This window comes from Amphiura filiformis, chromosome 18, assembly GCF_039555335.1.
Source record: "Amphiura filiformis chromosome 18, Afil_fr2py, whole genome shotgun sequence".
Lineage (NCBI taxonomy): Eukaryota > Metazoa > Echinodermata > Ophiuroidea > Amphilepidida > Amphiuridae > Amphiura > Amphiura filiformis.
Window position 1 is genome coordinate 55,980,730 of NC_092645.1, and position 22,272 is coordinate 56,003,001.

Sequence of the window (22,272 nt, forward strand, 5' to 3'; positions counted from 1 at the left end):
ACTTCCAATTGAAATACTCACTCCAGTTGTGGAAGATATAAGCCACATATGGGAGTATAAAGGGTTTTAAAATAATTAACTCTAGCTGGCCAATTCCATTAGAAAAACAAACTCCCTCTGTGGAAAAGACTTGTCACAAATCTTCCACAGGGGTATGCTATATTTAAAATGGAATAACCCATTTTAATTTGACCTGCTTACCTGACTTTATTAAAGTATTACTCGGAATACGTAACAATTTCACTTTCGCTTTTTAACATTACACGTATCAAAGGCATTTAAGTCATTAATCAACAAGTCTTCATCGGACGCAGACAGCTTACTTTAAACAAGTTCCTGATGTTGTACATTTGATTTTATAATTTTGTCAAGAAAGCAGCAAAAAAAACCCAGCAAGCAACGACATGGCATCAGCACCAACTGCACCAGGAGTGAGTAGAAATAAATACATTTCTAGATACATTGTTTTACTGACTATATAGACATGCTAAAAGAATTAAACACCACTTCATCAGCAACCAGACTTATAGTCGAGTCAAAACTCGCTTCTCGAGTCCGAGGCGAGTCTTTTAGGGCCCGAGACTTAAGTCGATCGAGTCTGTGGGTCTGGTAGTTCAGTGGAGTTGAGTCATATCAAACTATATTAAGTTGAGTCAATCATTATCAGTTATTATTGTATATACAATATATATTCAAGTCATTGCACATCGAATCTGAATAATTCTTCATAATAGGCTGCATGTAGTATAGTATCGTGTCATTTGTGATTTGAGACTCGAGTCCTAAGTCTGCTAGTAATAATACTCAGACATGATAGGCCAATAAACTAATATGATAATGAATTTTCACATCTACATGTACATGTGAGAGTTGTTTCTTTACGAAAGTCAAATATTTAATTATATTTGAACACAGCCAACTGTACTTCCAGTATCCGACTTCGATGTAGATAAGGACACCGAAATTCTACACAAAGCTATGAAAGGCATTGGTAAGTCGTATTTAGATAATAATACTTTATGATATGAAAATGGTTAATTAAATAAGATGACCATCTTATTGATTACGAGTAGATTTAAAGAAATATACATGTGGAACCAGAAAGCCTTAACTCACAATGAAACCCATTTTGAGCTCAGGCTTACTGGTCCTCAACGAGTAGATTACGAGTAGATTTAAAGAAATAAACCAGAAAGCCTTAACTCGCAATGAAACCCATTTTGAGCTCATGCTTACTGGTCCTCAACCCTCAATGTATTCCTATAGACACGATAGAACATGTGTCATTCGGCCTAGCACAACTTATTTTCTTAAGTGTATTAGACAAAGACATTTTACATGAATCTGAAATTTCTCTAAAAGGAAATTAGCTACATTGTATTTGAACGGGCTTCAACTATACTGCTGTTTTTCTCGTTTAGGAAATTTATACATAATTATATTTCATTTTATTTTATTATTTTTTTTACACTTTCAATTTCATAAACACGAGTTTACCCTATATATGCATGTATGCATTGGAATAGAACAAACGTGGCTGTAGAGCGTGGTTTGGTTTTTTTAAACCATAATTATAGCTGTATATGTTTGGTCTGTGTTAATGTACTTTGCCAGCATTTACTTGGTGTTTTTTGTGACTGGCCTACGATCCGTGACGGACGTCCTATTTGTGTGAATGAACTTGAATCTTTCGTAGTAAACATTGCGAAATACTTGCAGTTTGCTGGAAAATTTGTAAATCTGTAAATTCTGTAAATTCTTTCGCTTTCTAATATTTTCGAAGGTATTCTGCTATACATGTATTGTAATGAACATAAAAATATGCGACCAAGTCAGATCTTTTTTAAAATATTCGACGCATTGCTGGTTTTTTTTCTTCTTCTTCTTTTTGGCATTATTAATTATTAATCAAATTTAAAAGAACCAACAAATATCGATTGATACGAGGCAATCATTATTTTGAACAAATAACACAAATACCACCCTCTTTCCTTCATCTTTTTCATTCAAAGGGCCACCTTGGCAACACAATATTGGGTTATTATTAATATTAAGACAAATGCAGCATCAAAATATTAATTTACAGAACTAGCCTGGGTTACTTGTTGATATTTCACTTTTAAAAGCTGATGCTAAGTTGAGGTATCATCTCGTAATGAAAGGGGGTGTAATAACTTTATTTATGGTGTGTTTATTTTATTGACATGCAGGTTGTGACGAGCAAGCAATAATTGACATCATTGCCTATAGATCAAATGAACAGAGACAGAAGCTAAGAACTAAATACAAAACGTCCTTTGGAAAGGTAAGAAACACATCAGGTCCAGAATAATATGACGATAAAAAGCATCTAAAAAAATTAGGTGCAAGTCCCTTCAAATATTATTTAAAGTTTGGAGCAATTCTAGAGCAAAGTGCCATGGAAGTCGACTGGAGGCACTGGTGCATTTGGTCGTACATACTATCTCCAAAAATGGTTGTATCGCCAAGTAGAAAAAAAATAATCTCAAACTTATACTCCACTAATAAGTTTTTTAGGGTTGTCAATGAAATATTTTAGTTCAAAATTCTTAGAACAAATCCAATTTTGATGTTACATACCTCGATCAATGACATGGTATGTGGTATGTAACATCAAAATTGGATTAAATTTGTTCTAAGAATTTTGAACTTAACAAACTTATACAATTTTTTTTTTTTTTTAAAAATCAGGATCTAGTGGATGTACTGAAGAGTGAATTAAAGAGTGATTTTAAAGATGCCGTCGTTAGCCTCATGTTGACACCGGATCACTTTGATGCCAAGTGCCTTAGAAAAGCAATGAAGGTGAGTTACAGTTTCGTTCTGTGGTATAAATCATGGTCCCCACACAGACAAAATAGCTTAAAGGACCCCATAAGGCCTGCAACTCATACTATTTTTAGATGAACCTCATAGAACGGGTATACATGTAAGGTGGGTCTGTGTAAAAAAGGTCCCCCACAAACTTTTGATTTTACGTTTTTTTGTACCCCACAAGAATGATGTGATAAGAAATATTCACCAGAAAGAATTACAGGCCAATAATGCCTGACCCAAGAAGAATCCATGGGTAAGCAGGGTGTGATTACTAGGGTAGTGAATTATGCAAATTTGCTACTATTTAATGTCATAAAGCGTTTTAACAATAATACTGCAACGCATCATTTCACCCACATTTTATATGTACGAGGGGGTATCCAAAAGTTTTTGACATCACCCAGAAGTGAAAGAGCTATACCGATGAAATTTTGTCAGTGTAATCACTGGTCCTTATGTACATTATGGTCCAAAAATGGTCTCATAAGTATGTTTACTTTCTTCACAGGAGGCGCTAGATGGGAAGTAGGCGCATAACCTTTTCATGATAAGATCCTCCACTTTCTTGAGTTTTTTCACTGTGGCCGCATCATCCGTTAAGTGATGGACGTCCACTTCTTGGCTCATCTGTGAGGGACATGTGGCCAGTTTGGAAATTCCTTTTTCAAAAGCAATAGTGCCATATGATGGGCAATCATCACCGTAGATTACTTTCATTTCATCATAGATTTTCTGAGCATTGTAGGCCTAACCCTTCAAATGCAGGAACTTAATCATGCTGCGTGCCTCAATTTTCACCATCTTTCAGGTTATGCGCCTACTGCCCATCTAGCGCCACCTGTAAAGAAAGTAAACATACTTATGAGACCATTTTTGGACCATAATGTACATAAGGACCAGTGATTACACTGACGAAATTTCATCGGTATAGCTCTTTCACTTCTGGTTGATGTCAAAAACTTTTGGATACCCCCTCGTATATTATGACCACATAATGTACACTTCACGAAAACTAAAAACGCCTTGAATTTAATATATTTTAATGCCCGTAAGTGCCCGTTTCTTGTTTGTGTAGACTATCTATGGAAGTAAGTGGTAGATTAAACGTGCATCTTGTGGGTTTTTATTATTATTATTATTATTATTATTATTATTATTATTATTATTATTATTATTATTATTATTATTATTATTATTATTATTATTATTATTATTATTATTATTATTATTATTATTATTATTATTATTATTATTATTATTATTATTTTGCTTTTTTACGTAGTCAGATAGCTTACAAATTTAACACACTATTACATCATCATTTGGTATTGAATATCCCCTTTTTTTTATCCCCTATAGGGAGCCGGAACTGACGATTCCACGCTCATTGAGATCCTATGTACAAGAACGAGTCAGGTAAGAGAAGTAAAACATTCAAAACGGTTTAAATTATACAGGGCTAGGGTGTCTCAATAAAAATGGGCCCTGTCGACATTTTAAGTTACGTCCCCCCAATCCACAGGGCCTATTTTTATTAAGACACCCTGTAATTATCAACTTTTCTATTAAAGTATTAATTGAAACACGGGAAGAGGCTTACGAATCGTACTCTGGAACATAGAATAATTCAAATATTACATACTAGGGAACATTACAAATAGGCAAGTCAAATTATGAAATAACCCATCATTAATGTCAGCAGAATCCATTTGCATCCATCTCCAAAAAGCACACATAAAAAGAGATCAAAAGTCCCGGAAAATCCAAATAGTGCCTAATATACATAGGTATGAATTTCAACAATTTTGGATTTATACAAAATAGGCTCTGTTCCACTATTTGCATTTTCTGAAACTTTTGATATAGGAGTTTTGTGAGCTTATAAGGGATGGATGAATGTGACAAGAAAACGCTACGCTATAGTATTATTATAGTTCATTGCAGTATTATTATTAACCAAGATGATTTTAACAATTTTTTTTCATTCCATTCATTTCATAATAATTCGCAGCAAATTAAAATGATCAAAGACACCTTTGGAACCGGTAAGTAATTATTTGAATATTCCCTTTCCTTTCCCCCTGTTGCCCCCCAGTAAAAACCCAAAATTACGACATTTTCACCTTTTGCGGCAAAATTTGATGATTTGCCCCCCCCCCTCGAAATTAACTTTGCCCCCTCAATGCCCCCGGAAAAATTCCTGGCGCCGCCACTGCACATATCGAGTTTTTACGGCATACCTATCAAACCAAGATTTTCTTGACGAGTTGAGTTTTGATCAAAACATGCATGCAATGGCAAATTCTGGTTTTTAAGGGTTTTACAGTCTATGGCCATTAAATGATTACCCACGGTGGCGTAACAAGCGTGACTCCGTGACGCCGATAGTACCAGCAAAGTGGTGTCCGAGGGCTCACATTTTGGGCTTTGCTCAAATCAACCCCCCTTTTTCCTGTAGAACGAGAAATGATGCTGCTCTTTGTTTTGTTCTTTTCTAATAGAGTACAAGCGTAATTTTGAAGGAGATATAAAGAGCGAGACAAGTGGAGACTATGAGAAAGTACTAATCGGCTTGTGCGCAGTAAGTAACACCAAGGTCAAGAAGGGATTTTACTATACCTCATAAATATTTATTAATAACGCCAGCGTCCGAGTACGGTATTTTGACTACTTCCCCGCGCCTGTGCAATTACGCGCACGCGGGGAAGTAGTAAAAACTTCCGCACCCTACTACCACACGGTGTCTCGACCCCGCGCGTCGCCGTTCCTTCAGACGTAGCATTATGCTGCACAACGGCAATTCTGCAGACGCGTTTATCGTGAAAATGGCGTCTGCTGCAGTTATTTTGCTGAGATTACCGATGGATAATTACACGCGCGAATTTGACATTTTATGAAACAAAATGCTATTTATGGAATGTTAAAAAGAAAATTAGAATAATATAAGTCAAAATGTAAATTGATTGAACAGAAATCCTCCAATAAAATCAGGTAAGCAAAATATTAAGCTTATTTACCATGCTGGCCGGCACGTTGACTGGTGTGTGTTGACTTTTGTTTACGATTTTACCCTGATAGTGAAAATATTTATGAGGTATAGTAAAACAAATACAACATGTTTTATTTCGGGAAAGTAGTCAAAACTACTGGTCCCTCGGTGTTGGATGATTTGACTACTTCCCTCCGCTGACGCGTCGGGAAGTAGTCAAATCATCCAACACCTCGGGACCAGTAGTTTTGACTACTTCCCCTCAAAACATGTTGTATTTGTATGATATACACGGGGTGGATATATGGGATTTAAAAGTTTTCTTTGAACACATCCCATTCGCTCACATATTGCGTGTTCCCCTTTCCTCGAATTGATGCATTTATAATTTTTTACCTTCCCTTTTCCTTGGATTCTTTAGGGAAACCGAGATGAAGGACCAGCAGATCCGAATAAAGCCAAAGAGGATGCGAAAGCTTTATATGATGTGAGTATAGATAATGATGATGACGATGACGATGATGAAAATGACAACGACGACGACGACCAAAGAAGATATAAAGACTAGATGATGATTATAATAATAATGATGCTGATGATGATGATGATGATGATGATGATGATGATGATGATGATGATGATGATGATGATGATGATGATGATGATGATGATGATGATGATGATGATGATGTTGATGATGCTGATGATGCTGATGATGATGGTGGTGGTGGTGGAGGATGGTGAAGATGACGATGATGATGATAATGACTTACGACGAAGACGATGACGAACTGCTGCTGCTGCTGATGATGATGACGATGATGATGACGATGACGATGACGATGATGATGATGATGATGATGATGATGATGATGATGATGATGATGATGATGATGATGATGATGATGACATTGAAGAAGCCAAAGACAAAATTGTCGATGACAATGATATAAATTATGTGTTTTTTTAATTTTTTTTTTTTAATCATAATTATAATATACCGACCAGGCAGGTGAGGGCAAGTTAGGCACAGATGAAGCTGTATTCCAGCGTCTTCTTGTTGGAAAAAGTCACGAGCATCTCAAAGCCGTCTTTGATGAGTATGAAACGGTAAGATATTATTCGTGGTCTCCCAAAAGCAATTATAAACGATTGTCGTAATAGCTGAAAAGTCAAGGATAAGTCCAACAAGAGGCCTTTTTTCATAATTATCAAACATTGACAAAAAAAGGAAATCACAGCAGTGAAGCTCTATAATAATCGCGTGTTGTTGTATTTTGTTTGAATAAGTAATTTTCTGTCAAAAACAGATCTCTGACAATACCTTGGAGGAAGCTATCAAGAGTGAGATGTCATTTAACCTGAAAAACTGCTATCTTACTATCAGTAAGTATATACACCAGGCACAATAAGAAACTCGTCAGTTACAGTCATCCTTGCTGTTCAACAACCTGATAATTTTGGATTATTCTAAAATATACATTTTGTTAATTGGACTTCAGTGGCGGATTTAGAGGGGGCGCACCCGGCGCGCGCCCCCTATATTTTTAGCAGATCGGCGCCTGACTTTGTGTGAGCACCGAGCCGCAGCAGCGGCGGTGGTGGCTCGGCGCCCCTCTATTGAAAATTCCTGGATCCGCCCCTGGACTTTGCTTTCTCATTTGACACCCTGTTCGTGAAAATCCAGCAAGAATTGATATGCGCCTTCAAACCCTCAAACCCCAAAATCAAATGTTGCAATTTCAATGGGAACACATGGTTGTATTGTACACAAGCATCGCGGGCCAACCAATAAAGCACACAATGTAACAGGCATAATTCGCTGTCGTAGTGCACGTTAGTAACCATTGGTTGCTGCTCCATGCCTGGGCTCATACACCTGTTCCGAATTTTGATATGCCATAGGCTTTGTGTTGTGATCATTTCGATCAGTGGTTCGTAACAAACAAAGCGTGATCCAGTTGGCCTAGCAACGGTTCTATTCTAACGTGCACTACGGCAGCGAATTGAATCGTTAAAATTGCAACTTTATATTTATTTATTTAGTTATCAAAAGGTTTTTTCTATTTTGATCAAATCATACACGAGAAGAAAGATTATGGGGAGTCACCTGTAACAATGCGGTGCATTGCTTAAAACACACCGTTTATTTAGGGATTTTGAAGCACCACCTGAAGTATTAAGGGCTGGGGTATGAACGTTTGGACAGTATTTATTTTGGGACATCAGAGCACATCAGACATATCGAATTGCATTCTGAATACGAAGAATGTCATTCTGATATCAAATAATTTTGATTTTTGAAATTCGCAATTTAATACACATTTTATGGCAAATCATTAAAATTGATATTTTTGATATTTAACAGTACCTGAAGTAAACTTTATAAATCTGATGATTTATACTTAAAGTGTATGTAGGTGGGATGAAAAGCCGACGATCAATTGAAAATTTTGACCTTTCGTATTGAAGATATGGATTTTTTTCCCCAAAACACCAAAAAAAATTAGGTCTTTTTGGGAAAAAATCCATATCTTCAATATGAAAGGTCAAAATTTTCAATTGACCGTCGGCTTTTCCTCCCTGCTACATACACTTTAAGAATATATCATTAGATTTATATAATTTACTTCGAGGACTGTTATATATCAAAAATTTGAAAAATATCAAATTTTTATAATTTGTCATAAAATTTGTATTATATTGTGATTTTCAAAAAATGAAAATTATTTGATATCAGAAAGACATGCTTCGTATTCAGAATGCAATTGATAGGTCTGAGGTGCTCTCATGTCCCACAAAAATACTGTCGAAACGCAATAAACGCTCATTTTAGATCCCTTAAGGCGGGAAATTTACTGATATGGGTTGAATGTCATATCATGGTCATTATGACAAAGCTTATTTCGAGTTTACGCCTATAACATCCCGTGTTTTTGTTGTTGTTGTTGTTTATTTGCCCACATGCAGTAAGTTACATTCGTGATCCACAAGCATACTACGTCAATTTGCTGTACAAAGCCATGAAAGGGCTTGGAACAGACGAGGACAGACTGATTCGTGTAATCGTATATCGATCAGAGGTAATTGATTCGTGTAATCGTATAATCGATCAGAGGTAATTGATTCGTGTAATCGTATATCGATCAGAGGTAATTGATTTGTGTAATCGTATATCGATCAGAGGTAATTGATTCGTGTAATCGTATATCGATCAGATGTAACTGATTCGTGTAATCGTATAATCGATCAGAGGTGATTGATTCGTGTAATCGTATATCGATCAGATGTAATTGGTTCGTGTAACCGTTTAATCGATCAGAGGTAATTGATTCATGTAATCGTATATCGATCAGAGGTAATTGATTCGTGTAATCGTATAATCGATCAGCGGTGATTGATTCGTGTAATCATATAATCGATCAGAGGTAATTGATTTGTGTAATCGTATATTCGATTGATTCGTGTAATCGTATATCGATATAAGAGGTATTGCATTATTGGTTGTTTACTTTTATTTTTGTATTTTCGTAACAACATTTCTACTTTTAGTTTCCTGATATTTTGTTGTTACTTCCCACGTTTAGTCAGCTAGTCCTATTTATCACTAGTTTCAAGAAGGTGCGCAAAGCGTGCCTTAGCCTTTTTTGTGAATACCGGCCTAGCCGTATCCGTTTCAGTTTCCGGAGGGCAATCTTTTTCTTTGTTTGGTTAAGAGGTCATTAGCAACCAGATTACCAAAACCAATACACAGTAGGCCAATGCAATTGCTCGATATGACAAAGGATTTTTAAATCTTTTGTCCTATTGAGCATCTCAATAATGCATACTGTATTAAGGGAACTGGTATGAACGTTTTGAGCGTTTCGACAGTATTTTTTGTGGGACATGAGAGCACCTCAGATGTATCGAATTGCATTCTGAATACGAAGCATGTCTTTCTGATATCAAATAATTTTTTTGAAATTCACGATATAATACAAATTTTATGACGAATTATTAAAATTTGATATTTTTCACATTTTTGATATATAACAGTCCTCGACGTAAATTTTATAAATCTAATGATATATTCTTAAAATGTATGTAGCTGGGAGGAAAAGCCGACGATCAATTGAAAATTTTGACCTTTCATATTGAAGATATTGTCTTTTTTCCCAAAAAGACCTAATTTTTTTGGTGTTTTGGGAAAAAAATCCATATCTTCAATACGAAAGGTCAAAATTTTCAATTGATCGTCGGCTTTTCATCCCACCTACATACACTTTAAGTATAAATCATCAGATTTATAAAGTTTACTTCGAGCACTGTTAAATATCAAAAATATCAATTTTAATGATTTGCCATAAAATGTGTATTACATAGCGAATTTCAAAAAATCTAAATTATTTGATATCAGAAGGACATTCTTCGTATTCAGAATGCAATTCGATATGTCTGCTGTGCTCTAATGTCCCACAATAAATACTGTCCAAACGTTCATACCCCTTCCCTTAAGCCTGGTGATATCGATTTTTTTCACTTTTTACTCCAAACACACCCCAACCAAACACACCCTGCATACACACAATACCCCCCCCGCATCAACAAACCCCACACACCCACTCACACACAATCTAGGCATTGTTCTTTCATTTTGTTTGTTGAATTTTTATTGTGTTGTTTATTTGTTTCAGTGGGATCTTGAGATAATCAAAGAAGCGTACAAGACTACGCACAAGGTATCACTTGCCGATGCGATCAGAAGTGACACCAGCGGGAACTTCAGAAAACTGCTTCTCACCCTGATTAGAAAATGAGGATAACGCACTATGCATATTTAATGCACAGAATTTGTTTTTATGATGGTCAATTGAGATCATGTGGCATCTTCATGAGGATTGATTGAGGTTTGAGTAGACCTGATATATGGTCTATGACGAGGTGTGCTTCTGAAGTTGAGGGCTATCATTTATCACTGAAATTGTATTATACACTGGTGCAAACATTATTTGAAAGTATCAAACACGTATTATAGGCCCATACATGCCTTTTATTATACATGCAATATGCTAAAATGTTTGGCCTATAATCATTTAATGCAAACGTATTAACATAGAAATTTGAAAATAATCATAAATTTATATATACAGGGTGTCCCAAAAAAAGAGGCCCCTCATTGCGCCCTCTTTTTCTCCTATTTTTGAAAAGTTTATCAAATGTATTTTGGTATGTAAAGAAACCTTAACTCGTTAGCTTTAATAAACCGAAACAATTATATCAATCAGCTCATAACTTTTGAAGATATATCTATTTAAAGAAATGTATCCGTTTTTCACTCTGTCCACGGAGGAGGTCTGGCTACTTAAAAGATTGAAAAGTGCATATACCATGCATGAATATAAAACATTCCTCGATGATAACCTTATAAAATAACAACTTTATTTTAGGGAACGGGCTTTACCGGTGGGCTTATGGGTTATGGATTTTGTTAAGTGTCATTAATTTGGGCGAAATTGATGTGGGATGGGACTTCTTTTGCTATACTTGCAATTACTTATGTTTTTCTCGGTTATTTTATTCCTTTTTGTTTTATTGTGTTTCTTACTTTCTTACTTTATTGTTTCTTGCTTTCTTTTTATTGACAATATAAGTCATTTCTCTTTTTGTGATAAAAGGTAGCCCTGAAAAGGGCTGTTTAGTTTGTCTTTGGTTCTATTGAAGTGGGTTTACTGTGCTGCTCTGCCCTCTACCTGGTTGCCTCCTTGACGAATACAGGTTTCAGCCCTAGTTCTCATTGCATTAATTGCGTCGCGTACCATCCTTGTGCGCCGGATACTTGCGAATGCAGCAGTATTACGGGGTTGAGAAGATATTTGAAGCTAGCTGGTGATCCTCGCTTTCTCAAGCCTAATGCTATTATCTACCCATGTCATTAACCGTGTGTTTCGTTTAAATCTTTGATGTAGCCAAGCCTCATCCGTGGACAGAGTGAAAAACGGGTACATTTCTTAAAGAGGGCATATCTTAAAAAATTGTGAACCGATTGAAATAATTGTTTTGGTTTATTAAAGCTAACGATTTAAGGTTTCTTTACATACCAAAATACATTTGATCAACTTTTTAGAAATAGGAGAAAAAGAGGGCGCAATGAGGGGCCTCTTTTTTTTGGGACACCCTGTATAATCATAGTTGTTGATTCAGGTTGTAGATTTTATTATTACTAACATAGGCTATCATTCATTTTGTATTATATTGGAGGATTTAAACACATTAGACTGATTTACGAAGCTTGGTATTACTCCACGGTCAATTTAGATGGTGGTGATGGTGGGGGTGGTCTTTTTTGTACGGAGATGTACCAGGCGCAGACTTTCGGATGCTGACTTTCTCGACAGTATACCTACTTTTTGCTGTTTTTACTACCAATCAGTATACCATTTTTTAACACTTAAAAACACCCCAAAATCACCCAAATTTGCCCTAATTGGGCACTTTTAAGGGCACTTTTGCCAAAATGCAGTATGCACCCAATTGGGTGCATTGGTCTCCAGCCACTGAAAACCCATCGCTGGAAAGTTAACCCCAACCGTGGCACATCCCCGTATACCTTCAACCAGGGAGACCCCTTTTGTCCCACCCCCTGTGGTGTTGGCCGCCATAATATCTGTGGTTTTAGTTCGTTTTGCCCATATTTTTCAAATCCACCCCTTGAAAAATTAAAGTCTATGTTACTGTGTAACATATTCGACCAAGTTAGAACTCTTCAGTCATAATTATACCACATTTTATTTTCCATAGTCAATAACAGACAAAATACCTCACGTCATTTTAAAGAAAAGGTGAACCATGATGGCGCTATTTATCTTAAATCGTGTTTTCATCATTACAAAGGGTAGACAGACAGACAAGAGGTATCAGAATAATAGCTTCTTTGATAGTTTAATTTCGGGAGTTCAATTGAATTGAGTAGTCCTGTGTGGTTCTGGACTGCATGCTTGATCAATTAAGTTTAATTTTTGTTTATTGGTTGAAAATAACTGTTGCTAGTTCGTGTTTGAAAATTTAAATATTTATCAGAGAGTCTTAAATATAACATGTATAACATTATTATTAACTTGGTAGTTGAATAAAAAATAATATTGCCCCAAATATCAACAAATGCGTAGTTTTTCTTGGTTGAAATCCCATAACAGTATACAAAACGTGTCCTTACACTTTAACAAAACATTAAACATCATATTTGTTTGCAACGTTTATTCTATCCCAAGATATCGACAATTTCCAATAAATATGACATCATTGGCGGCATTTTCATTTTTACCACAAGTGTTCTGTTTTACCATCAGTTAAGGTGTTCTAGTTACTAGTTAAGAACGCCAATGTTCCACCCTATTACGTCAAGAACACCTCCGATGTCTCTGAACCCCAGTGAAGAAACGTTAAAATTGGTTCAGACGGCGTCCGAATGCATTCTATAAAATATGTGAATTTTGAACATGATTGTTCAACTTATAAATGTTAGTGACAAATTTTGAATTCACTTACTCCCCACCCCCATGCCCCCAGCATAAAAATGATAAGTACACTACCGAGGCCGGTACATATGCACTAGGTATACAGGGTGTAACAATAAAATTTGTACAATTTTGAAAATAGAATGACACAAGTATGCCGCTTGTTTGTGGCCCGGGGGGGGTCACTCTCACACAAAAGTGTCTCCCACCCGCGTCCGAACACCTCTGAAATGCACCCTTAATGGCGAATTTTCACATAACCAAATTGCACCCCTAAATCATGTTAATGGCGAAACACATGCAAAATCCTACCCTAAATGGCGTCAACTGAGAAATATCTATATTGATACCCTAAGTGGCGTAAACAGGGAAATGAACTAATTTGATACCCAAGGTGTCTTTTTGATGTTGCAGACATACAGATACTGATGAAAACATGCTCAAAAATAACAAGAATCAATTAAAAAGTGGTGATTTTTATCAAATTAGTGTAAACTCACTCAAACAATAATATTACTAACCCTAAACGTCTAAGGATTTGGCTGAAAAAGGACCCCTAAATGGCGATACCTTCTGAAAAAGTACCCCTTTTTCTAAAAGACGTGACGACGCTGTGTGGTGAAAAACATACCCTTTTAGACGTTTTTCTTGGACACGGGTGCGTAGCAAGTCAAGTAGTGAGTGACCCCGGGGTTTGTGGTTTGATATTTAGGCCTATATGTCTATCAAGATCATTTCTTTAGCCACCAGCTAAGCTTTGTTCCAATAAATCGACGGTATAAAAGTGAAGATATGGCCAATTATGTAACCTAGTCTTAAAACCGGTTGGGCCACTTTTGTCTAAAATGTTACAAAAGTGACTGAATAGAGTTGAACCATGGACGATGCTCTAATGATAGGTAGCTTTAAACAATGGGGTATTCGAAGTGGTAGAAATCATTACATAATAGAATATCTCCTTGAGTTTTTGTTGAAAATCACAACTAAGGACTGACATAACAACCTCATTTACTAGAAATCGTGGCTGCAGCTCAACAACTGCAACCCCAATTCATGTTGGAAGAGCGTGTTTTTACGTTCGGTAGCACATGGGGTCAAGCAGAAACCATAAGATTGTTTATAGCTCATTTTCCAAACTCATGTCTTCCATCAAGGCATACAATAACATATGTGACCCGGCAGCACAAATGGGCCGTAAATTCCCTAAATTGTATTCTGAGTTACGGTGTAAAATGTGTACGAAGGTCATATTCATCGGTAACTTTAGCTGGCCCGACATCCGTCTCATTTCGATAGTCAAAAACTAATCAATAATCCTATTGTTGAAGTGGATAATAAGCTTCTACCTTAGATGGCTATAGAACTTTTAATAGCTGTGGTCTCTGTTTGCTTATATTGCTAAATCCTGTTCATTGGTGGTTTACCAGGCATTGTATTTTGTATACAGGTATGCATAACCAACAATTAACAATGAGAGAACTTTCTTAAACCTCGTTGACTTGGGATGATTTGAAATGACCGCCAATTATGACTGTTTGATATTTATTGCCAACAATGTGGAAAAAGAGACACATGTAAAAACGTAAAAAGCTATAATTTTGTTGAAGGAGCAAAGTTTAACAAACCATAACGCCGCTTCTGGATATCGTTTGAAGTCAAATGATATACCATTTTTAAGTTTATGATGTTTATTTTTAAACACGAAATAAAACAAAATTGACCGGGGAGGAATTTACGGCTCATTCGCCGTGGACGGTCACATATAGGCTAACTATGAGAAATGCTGGGCACAGAAATGCTGGCAATAGTGGTCGCCCCAGAACAGTTAGAAGCCCAGCTGAACTTAATTTCAAAATCTTATTGTTTTGTACTTATGGATGCAAAAACTGTTCTCAGTTTTACCAGTGATATCTCAGAGCTTTATTTATAAGATAATTTGAAAGAAATGTCATGACTTCATTTAAAGATTTTAAAGAAATATCATATTATTATTAAGTTCATGTTAATTATATGAAGAAACACCACTTATAATTCTTTTGTGTCAGTTCTTTGATGTTTAATGCACGATAAGCATATCTACGCGGTTCAAAATGCGCAATATGCGCAAACATGGCCAAAGTGGCCCAATACGTTTTCTGGACGTTTTAATTAATCGGACATAACTTTCGAACCCAAACTAGTAAAGAAACCAACTAAACGTATTCTTTTAGCCAAGATATACAAGATTGTATTGCATAGATCGTTTGTGCCATAACTTTTTTTAGTTTTTTTCCTGAAGAGTCAAAATGCAATTGTATAAATTGTATTCTTACACCCTGTTTAATCACAATGAACGTCTATAAAGTAGCCTATTTAAATTGTGAACATAATTGTTCAAACAAAATTCGAACGTCCTCATGAATATGCAAATTCGCTACGGTAGTGCCTAATTCGGTAGGGCATATGTTCCCACTGAAAGCCCCCCCCCCCCTTTTTTTGGATTTCGCAGCTCCGAAAGACCCCCTATATTTGACCAAAATACAGCTCCGAAAGACCCTTGATTTTGATAATTCCTGCTCAAACCCCAAAATGACTCATTCCTCATATTTCTGTTTTTTCAGGCGATCTTCAACCAAAAAGCCTAGAAAGACCCTTGATTTTGACTGTTCGCATCTCCAAAAGTCCCAATTTAGACCCCCTTTTACCAGTACGCCGTCAGCTCCCAAAGACCCACCACCTTAAAATTCCGGGGGAACATAGCCACCAAATAGTTTTGATGTGCCCCCCCCCGAGCAGTAGACCCCTTCGCAGGTGGTTCAGCCGAAAGCTGTGTATTTGTAAGAGACAAAATAAGGCATTAATACAGAGAGTATATAAATTATAGCTACATGTATTTGAATGGGGCTTCAACTTCGTCATTACTGCAGCTGCTGTTATCTTCCTTTTTTTGCCAAATTTTTCATTCCAAAAATGCCAAGTGACAATTTGAACGACTTTTAAGCAATTTATAAACAATTTAATTTTTAACACTTGCGCTGGGACCGCTGAATGCGCCTTTAAACAGCCAAAATAACCAATAAGCTATGGGTTTCTTTCAAGCTCTTTCACTTTACCTTGTTATTTCAGCTCAAAATGGACAGAAACCTTCCCGACAAATATTTCTAGTATTATTTTAGCATTTCAAGTATAGCCCTATAATAACAAATTTAAAATTAGAAGGAAATCGTAGCCTCTACTTTATGGATTTAAGTGCTATACTTGTATTTGAAGTGGATGATGACATTGGACAACAGTTTGAGTGGATTGAAGGAGATAAAGCCAATAAACCCGATCTATACAAGTATGCGTTGAGGAAAGCCAACATGTAATTATTTAATTATTGATTAATTACTTACCTTTAAGCATTGGGACCTGTCGTAATTCAGTATCGAAGTTACGTAATGTTACTATGTCAACGGGATCACGCGCTTGAGTTATGAACCACGATCGAAACAATCACCACACAAAGTATATGGCACTTGAAGGCATATCAAAATAGCGTGATCCGGTAACCAAGAGAATTACGTAACCACTTCGATGCTGAATTGAAGAGAACGAGATTTAAAACCTATACGCTGGCGAAGTTACGTAATAATCGGATTAACTACCATAGCAATAGGTGAAAACAATTTTTGAATATACCGCGCTGCACTGATACTTTCACGCGGTACCTCTGCATTGAACCATATCATGCTGATCGCTTACACCTGTAAGATTAGTATCTTTGAAAAGACCAGTATTGTGTTCAATCAATGATTGCAGACATACACAGGTGATTAGTTCAATCTGCTTGCAGTGCAGCGCGATATGTTCAAAATTGTTTTCACCTATTGCTATGGTAGTTAATCGGATTTATTACGTAACTTCGCCAGCGTATATGTTTTTAAACCAACAAATTACCAATAATCACGATACGTCACTATGTGGTGAACCAGTAAGTAGGCCTAAAATTCAAGTTCCAACCCCACACAAATCAGACAAAATAATAATTTTAAAAAAAATCTCACTTCTACAAACGGTCAAGTTTTAGTTTTACATATTTCTTATCGATCATAAAGTGAAGAAATGTCCGAGTAAAATGTAAATTTTTTCATGTACCCGTAATGAATGCAGATAAGCCTATTGTGATGTTAGCCTATTATGTAAAATGATGTTTTAGAGAGATTTTAATAAAAAAAAAAAAAAAAAAAAAAAAAAAAAAAAAAAACCCAAAACCCAACAACAACAAAAACGGTAACACTTGTGTAAAAAGATACCAGATTTTGCGGTAGAATTCAACATGCCAATATTTTGTTTAATCTTTGGCATGAAATAAAAACAAATATGGTGGTAAGACACCTTCACGATGTCTATTTGTAGTTGAGATAATTCTCAGCACGGTATATACATGTGCCCTAAACTTTTAACAAAAATGTGTACACTCTAACCACAAATCGCAAAGTAGAATGACTTAGGGCCTATTTGTGAAATGATTTATCAATTTAACCTGGCAAAATAAATCATATAGAGCTATTGTCACTATTAAAAAGTAACATATAAGCTTATAAACAGTAACACGCAACTTTTAATCATGTTAATTTGTCATTTAACATATTTTTGTCTCATCAGGTATAGGCCTACTTGAAATGAAAAAGTTTTGAATTTAATATCACACATATTTTAATAATGTACCAGTGAACAATGAAAATCCGTGTCGGTTACTTACAAAATCCGGCCTTGTTATTGAAATTATTGTTGTAACTTGTAATTTGTTTTGAGATGAAAGAAGTGAACTATTTATAATTTTTTTAGTTTTTGCCATTTTTGCCGGCAAAAACTGTTTTTGCCAAGCGGTAAAAATGCGGTTAAAACCGCGGTTTGAAGTTCCACCTGCGGCAAAAACATGTACACCCTGGCCAATACAAGTCCGGGGCCAATTCCGTGTGTATTTGGCGAGATTTGGGTCCAAACTGAAAGCCTTTCAATGGACTATACGCCCACCCCTTCCTATGGACATACATATAAGGGGCCTACATATGATGATACACCCCTTACACCCGGGGAGGGCACTCATTAAAATGGGTGACTCACGGGGATGTGCGGCATTAACCCCCATTTTTCAACTCCCTCTCACCAAATGACCCCCTTTTCGGAACTCACTCTCACCCTCGACCCTCTTTTTTGCTAAGATTTTCCCCAGTCTCACGGAATTTGATGGCCTTCTCACCGAACGACACCTTTTTTTGGGTGTCTAGGCTCTCACTAAAAGACCAGACCCTTAATTAACTGCTGTCCGCACGTCACTACTCCGGAGCCGGGCCCCTACATAGTATAACATTTTTCCAATTTATGGGGCCAAAATAGTTTGCTTCCCTCCACCGACCACCCCATGGCCAAAATCAGGGTCGGCCCTTTTCAATGAAAAAAAAAGATTTTAGTATAAATTATATTTTGACGGTTTTTATTACTTTTTTCTGTGTGTTTAATTAACCCTATTCTATTACCCCCTATCAATTTCGTGCCATATGGCACGAAATGGCTTAATATGCATGTAAAAAAATTATTTACACAAATAAGGTCTTATCTTTGGAATAGTTTTGATAATTTATCACTTCTCTATCAACAAAACACCTTTTTTTCCTAATACAACTACCATTAACACATCATAAAATGGTTTAAAATGTTGAAACCTGCATTTTTGACCATTTTTAGGCCAAATTTTGCCCTAAAAATAGCCCAAAAATGTCCATAAACTTTTTAAATATGGTCCAAAGTAACTTGGATTTCTTTTTATTATATGTAGAAACACGGCAGTATATTTAAAACTGCATAAAAATGCCACATTGATGTACTCATACACTTCAAAATTGTAAATGAAAATAATTTTTGTGATTATATTTGGCTATGAGCTCATTAATTATTCATGAGCTAATTTGCATAATATTTACATAATTAAATATTAAACTTGTTTTTCTAAAAGCTTAAAGTCCAAGCTTGCCAATGGTATGCCACTTATTGGTTTTTACCCAACCAATAACACTGCAACGCAGTAGTTAATATGATACCTCCACACCACTCAAATATACCACTTTTGTGGGGGTAATAGAATAGGGTTAAGGGGTAGACTGTTAATTTTAATTGCAAAGCTAAATATGGCCAACAACATTTTGTTAATTAAGAAGAAAATCATTACTGTTAACTTAACATTTCATAATTTATTATATCATCCATGTGTCCAATAAACTGTGCGCCTAATATGCCTGCAGATGCCTTTAACCCCCGGGGGTCACTCTACTTGACTTGCTACGCACCCGTGTCCAAGAAAAGCGTCTAAATTATTAGCTAATTCGCAAGCTCAACCGCGAATAAAGCATTTTCAATCCCGCCATCATCTACCTTTTTGCATAGGCCTACCTGAAATACAAACAACATAAATACACATATTTTGGGGAGCACCAAGCTTTGAGTGCCAGACACGATCCCCATAATCAGATCTAAAGAACGGGCATGACTGAATGAAAGGCATATAGATCTACAAAATTAATATACTTGGCTCAACTTTCTATCTTCTCAGTCCCAACTTCTCCATATCAGACCCGATTTATCTATATCAATCGAGATTTGTCCATATCAGTTTCATGAGAAATTCAATAAATGACCAGCAATACCTATACTGTGAATATACCAGCCGTCTTTATCATCTAGTAGGCCTACAATCATTGACATGTAGGTCGTATAGGCTTGTTCTATGGGCCTATCTAGCCCATCATCTCTCGGTTGTATCAGCTCAAATTACTAGCATTGGCATGCTTAAGATAACAAATATCCCAACCAATCTTTCAACTGCTTTAAATCTAAGCAAATACTACGAATAAATAACAAACTATCCTAGGCCTCTTACTTAATAGGCCTACAATAATACTACGTAAGACTAGTAAAATACTTGAAAAACATATTCTAGATCTACAATATCAATCCCCCGGTCACAATTATGTATAGGGCCTAATTGGCTACAACTGAAATCGTACTGACTTCGGAAATATATAGGCCTACCTAGGCCTGTGTGTAGGCCTACGAGCCTATTCAAAAATAATATGGAACATCAATGCACTGAAATATGCAACGTCCATGACGTCGTGTCGAACATACATTGATAAAATATAGGCCCTACTCACTGCTCTCTATATTCCCTGTTCTCCCTATTCTCTGTTCAAACATATAGGCCACAATAATTTATACAACTTATGCAAAACTAATACAAGATTAATCATTTCTATTGGATGCCAGATGTCTTCTCTGTCTCTTCATCAACGTCCGAAATATTAAATTCGGTATTCAGTCCATACAGTATCATTCTTTCTCATCGTATTAGGCTTCCGTGATCTAATCTATAGGCCTAATCTCCCTTATTTGATAAATACCTGTTCGAAAGCATCGTCAGCACAAATAATTTGCACTTATCACACGGACATATTTCTTCCTATACCACCTGCTAGGTAATATCTCATAGGCTACACACGTGCAAAATATAGGCCCTATACCGGGGCCCTATGTCATATTTATCAATACAACCGATATGTTGGTTTATTGCATATCGATATCATCTTGTTTTCGCCTTCAGAACTACCCCTGAGTGTGACATATGTAAGGCCGTATAAAATTAATGTTTTGGTTCTCGTCCAGAGGATTTTCATGAATTGATGAGGGAGGAGGTGTTTTTTTTTTTTTTTTTTTTTCCAATGTAAAATTAGCATTGTCAGTAGTTTTCGGTCTTCTCCAACAGTGCTCGAGGAAACGATGAGGCTTTTTTTTTTTTTTTCAAATGTGAGATTCTGAGGGATAATCCCCCTAGAGTACCACAAAAAGACTTGGAACTGATGCTTGTTCTCTAATAAACTTATTTATATGTATGAAGATTTCATAAATCATTCCAAAGTCTAAAAAAATTGAAAAATCTAAAAAAAAAAAAAAAAAACTGACAAATCCCAGAAATTGAGGAGGAGGGACGAGAACCAAAATATTAATTTTACACGGCCTAAACATGGTAACCTACTGATGTTATATGGTCGAATCCAACGAAAAGTGTACACGGCATGTTCAGGCCCATAACTTAAAAGTATTAATCAATTGGCATTCGTTTTTGTATTGTGTTTATTCGCCTTGATCATACGCTTCGCGCCATATATAATAAGACCCCCTTCTGTGAAAAACTTAGACACAGAGACCCCAAAACATGCTATTTTTTACCCATTTTTTCAAAATATTTCTTAAAGTATTTTTAAAACATCTAAATCAGTTATGAAAAGAAGTCATTGGATTGAATCTAAATTGATTTCCTGAAAGGTGTGTATTCAAAGATTGCCTGTTCAATTTTTCACATATTTGTACATAATTATGAATTTTTTGTGATAATTTTTTGAGTGGTATTTTTTTTACATTACCTACGAATACAATTTTTCATAGCACTAGATATAAAAAAAAAAAATGGAAATCACTAATAAATGTGCAATTGATACAAGCTTTGATATGTCCAATACTGAAATGCATTGCATTCGGACATCTTTATGATTGTGTTTAGCTGCCAGAAATTCTAAATGGCACAAAGGTAGGTTTGGTAAAAAATATGCATTACCTCCGAATACATGTTAAAAGCTGTGCCATTTTCACAAAGTGAGAGAATAGTAAACAATAGTTAAGCAATAGGTGCAGGGTAATACACTCTTTATTTCTACCAAGTTTCAATAACCTGCGTTTAAATATTTCTGAGATGTCAACAATAAAAGCAAGTATTCGTAGGTAAATTTCGGTAACCGAATGTTACCTACGAATACACTTTGACATCATGACAGTATTGTGAAACACCGCCATTCATGCCAATGCCCATATTGGTACATAACGAAGGCCTGTATGTTTGCTATCAAATCATATGTCAATGAAAGTTGCGAATTCACA

At 35.9% G+C, this 22,272-nt stretch overlaps 1 protein-coding gene across 1 annotated transcript; it reads left to right on the forward strand.

Annotated features, from left to right (window-relative positions):
* Positions 1 to 256: 256 nt before the first annotated feature.
* LOC140138832 (annexin A13-like) lies at positions 257 to 12,256 on the forward strand. Its single transcript, XM_072160601.1, has 12 exons — positions 257 to 431; positions 916 to 991; positions 2,211 to 2,305; positions 2,713 to 2,826; positions 4,198 to 4,254; positions 4,850 to 4,883; positions 5,340 to 5,419; positions 6,249 to 6,314; positions 6,836 to 6,937; positions 7,138 to 7,213; positions 8,798 to 8,910; positions 10,504 to 12,256. The coding sequence occupies exons 1-12, from the start codon at positions 405 to 407 to the stop codon at positions 10,624 to 10,626; spliced, it is 963 nt and encodes a 320-aa protein (XP_072016702.1). The 5' UTR covers positions 257 to 404; the 3' UTR covers positions 10,627 to 12,256.
* The last annotated feature ends 10,016 nt before the right edge of the window (positions 12,257 to 22,272 follow it).

Coding starts and splice junctions, on each gene's coding strand:
- LOC140138832 (XM_072160601.1), top strand. CDS start 405: ATGGCATCAGCACCAACTGCACCAGGA. Junction 432..915: donor CAGCACCAACTGCACCAGGA/GTGAGTAGAAAT, acceptor ATTTGAACACAG/CCAACTGTACTTCCAGTATC. Junction 4,255..4,849: donor TATGTACAAGAACGAGTCAG/GTAAGAGAAGTA, acceptor AATAATTCGCAG/CAAATTAAAATGATCAAAGA.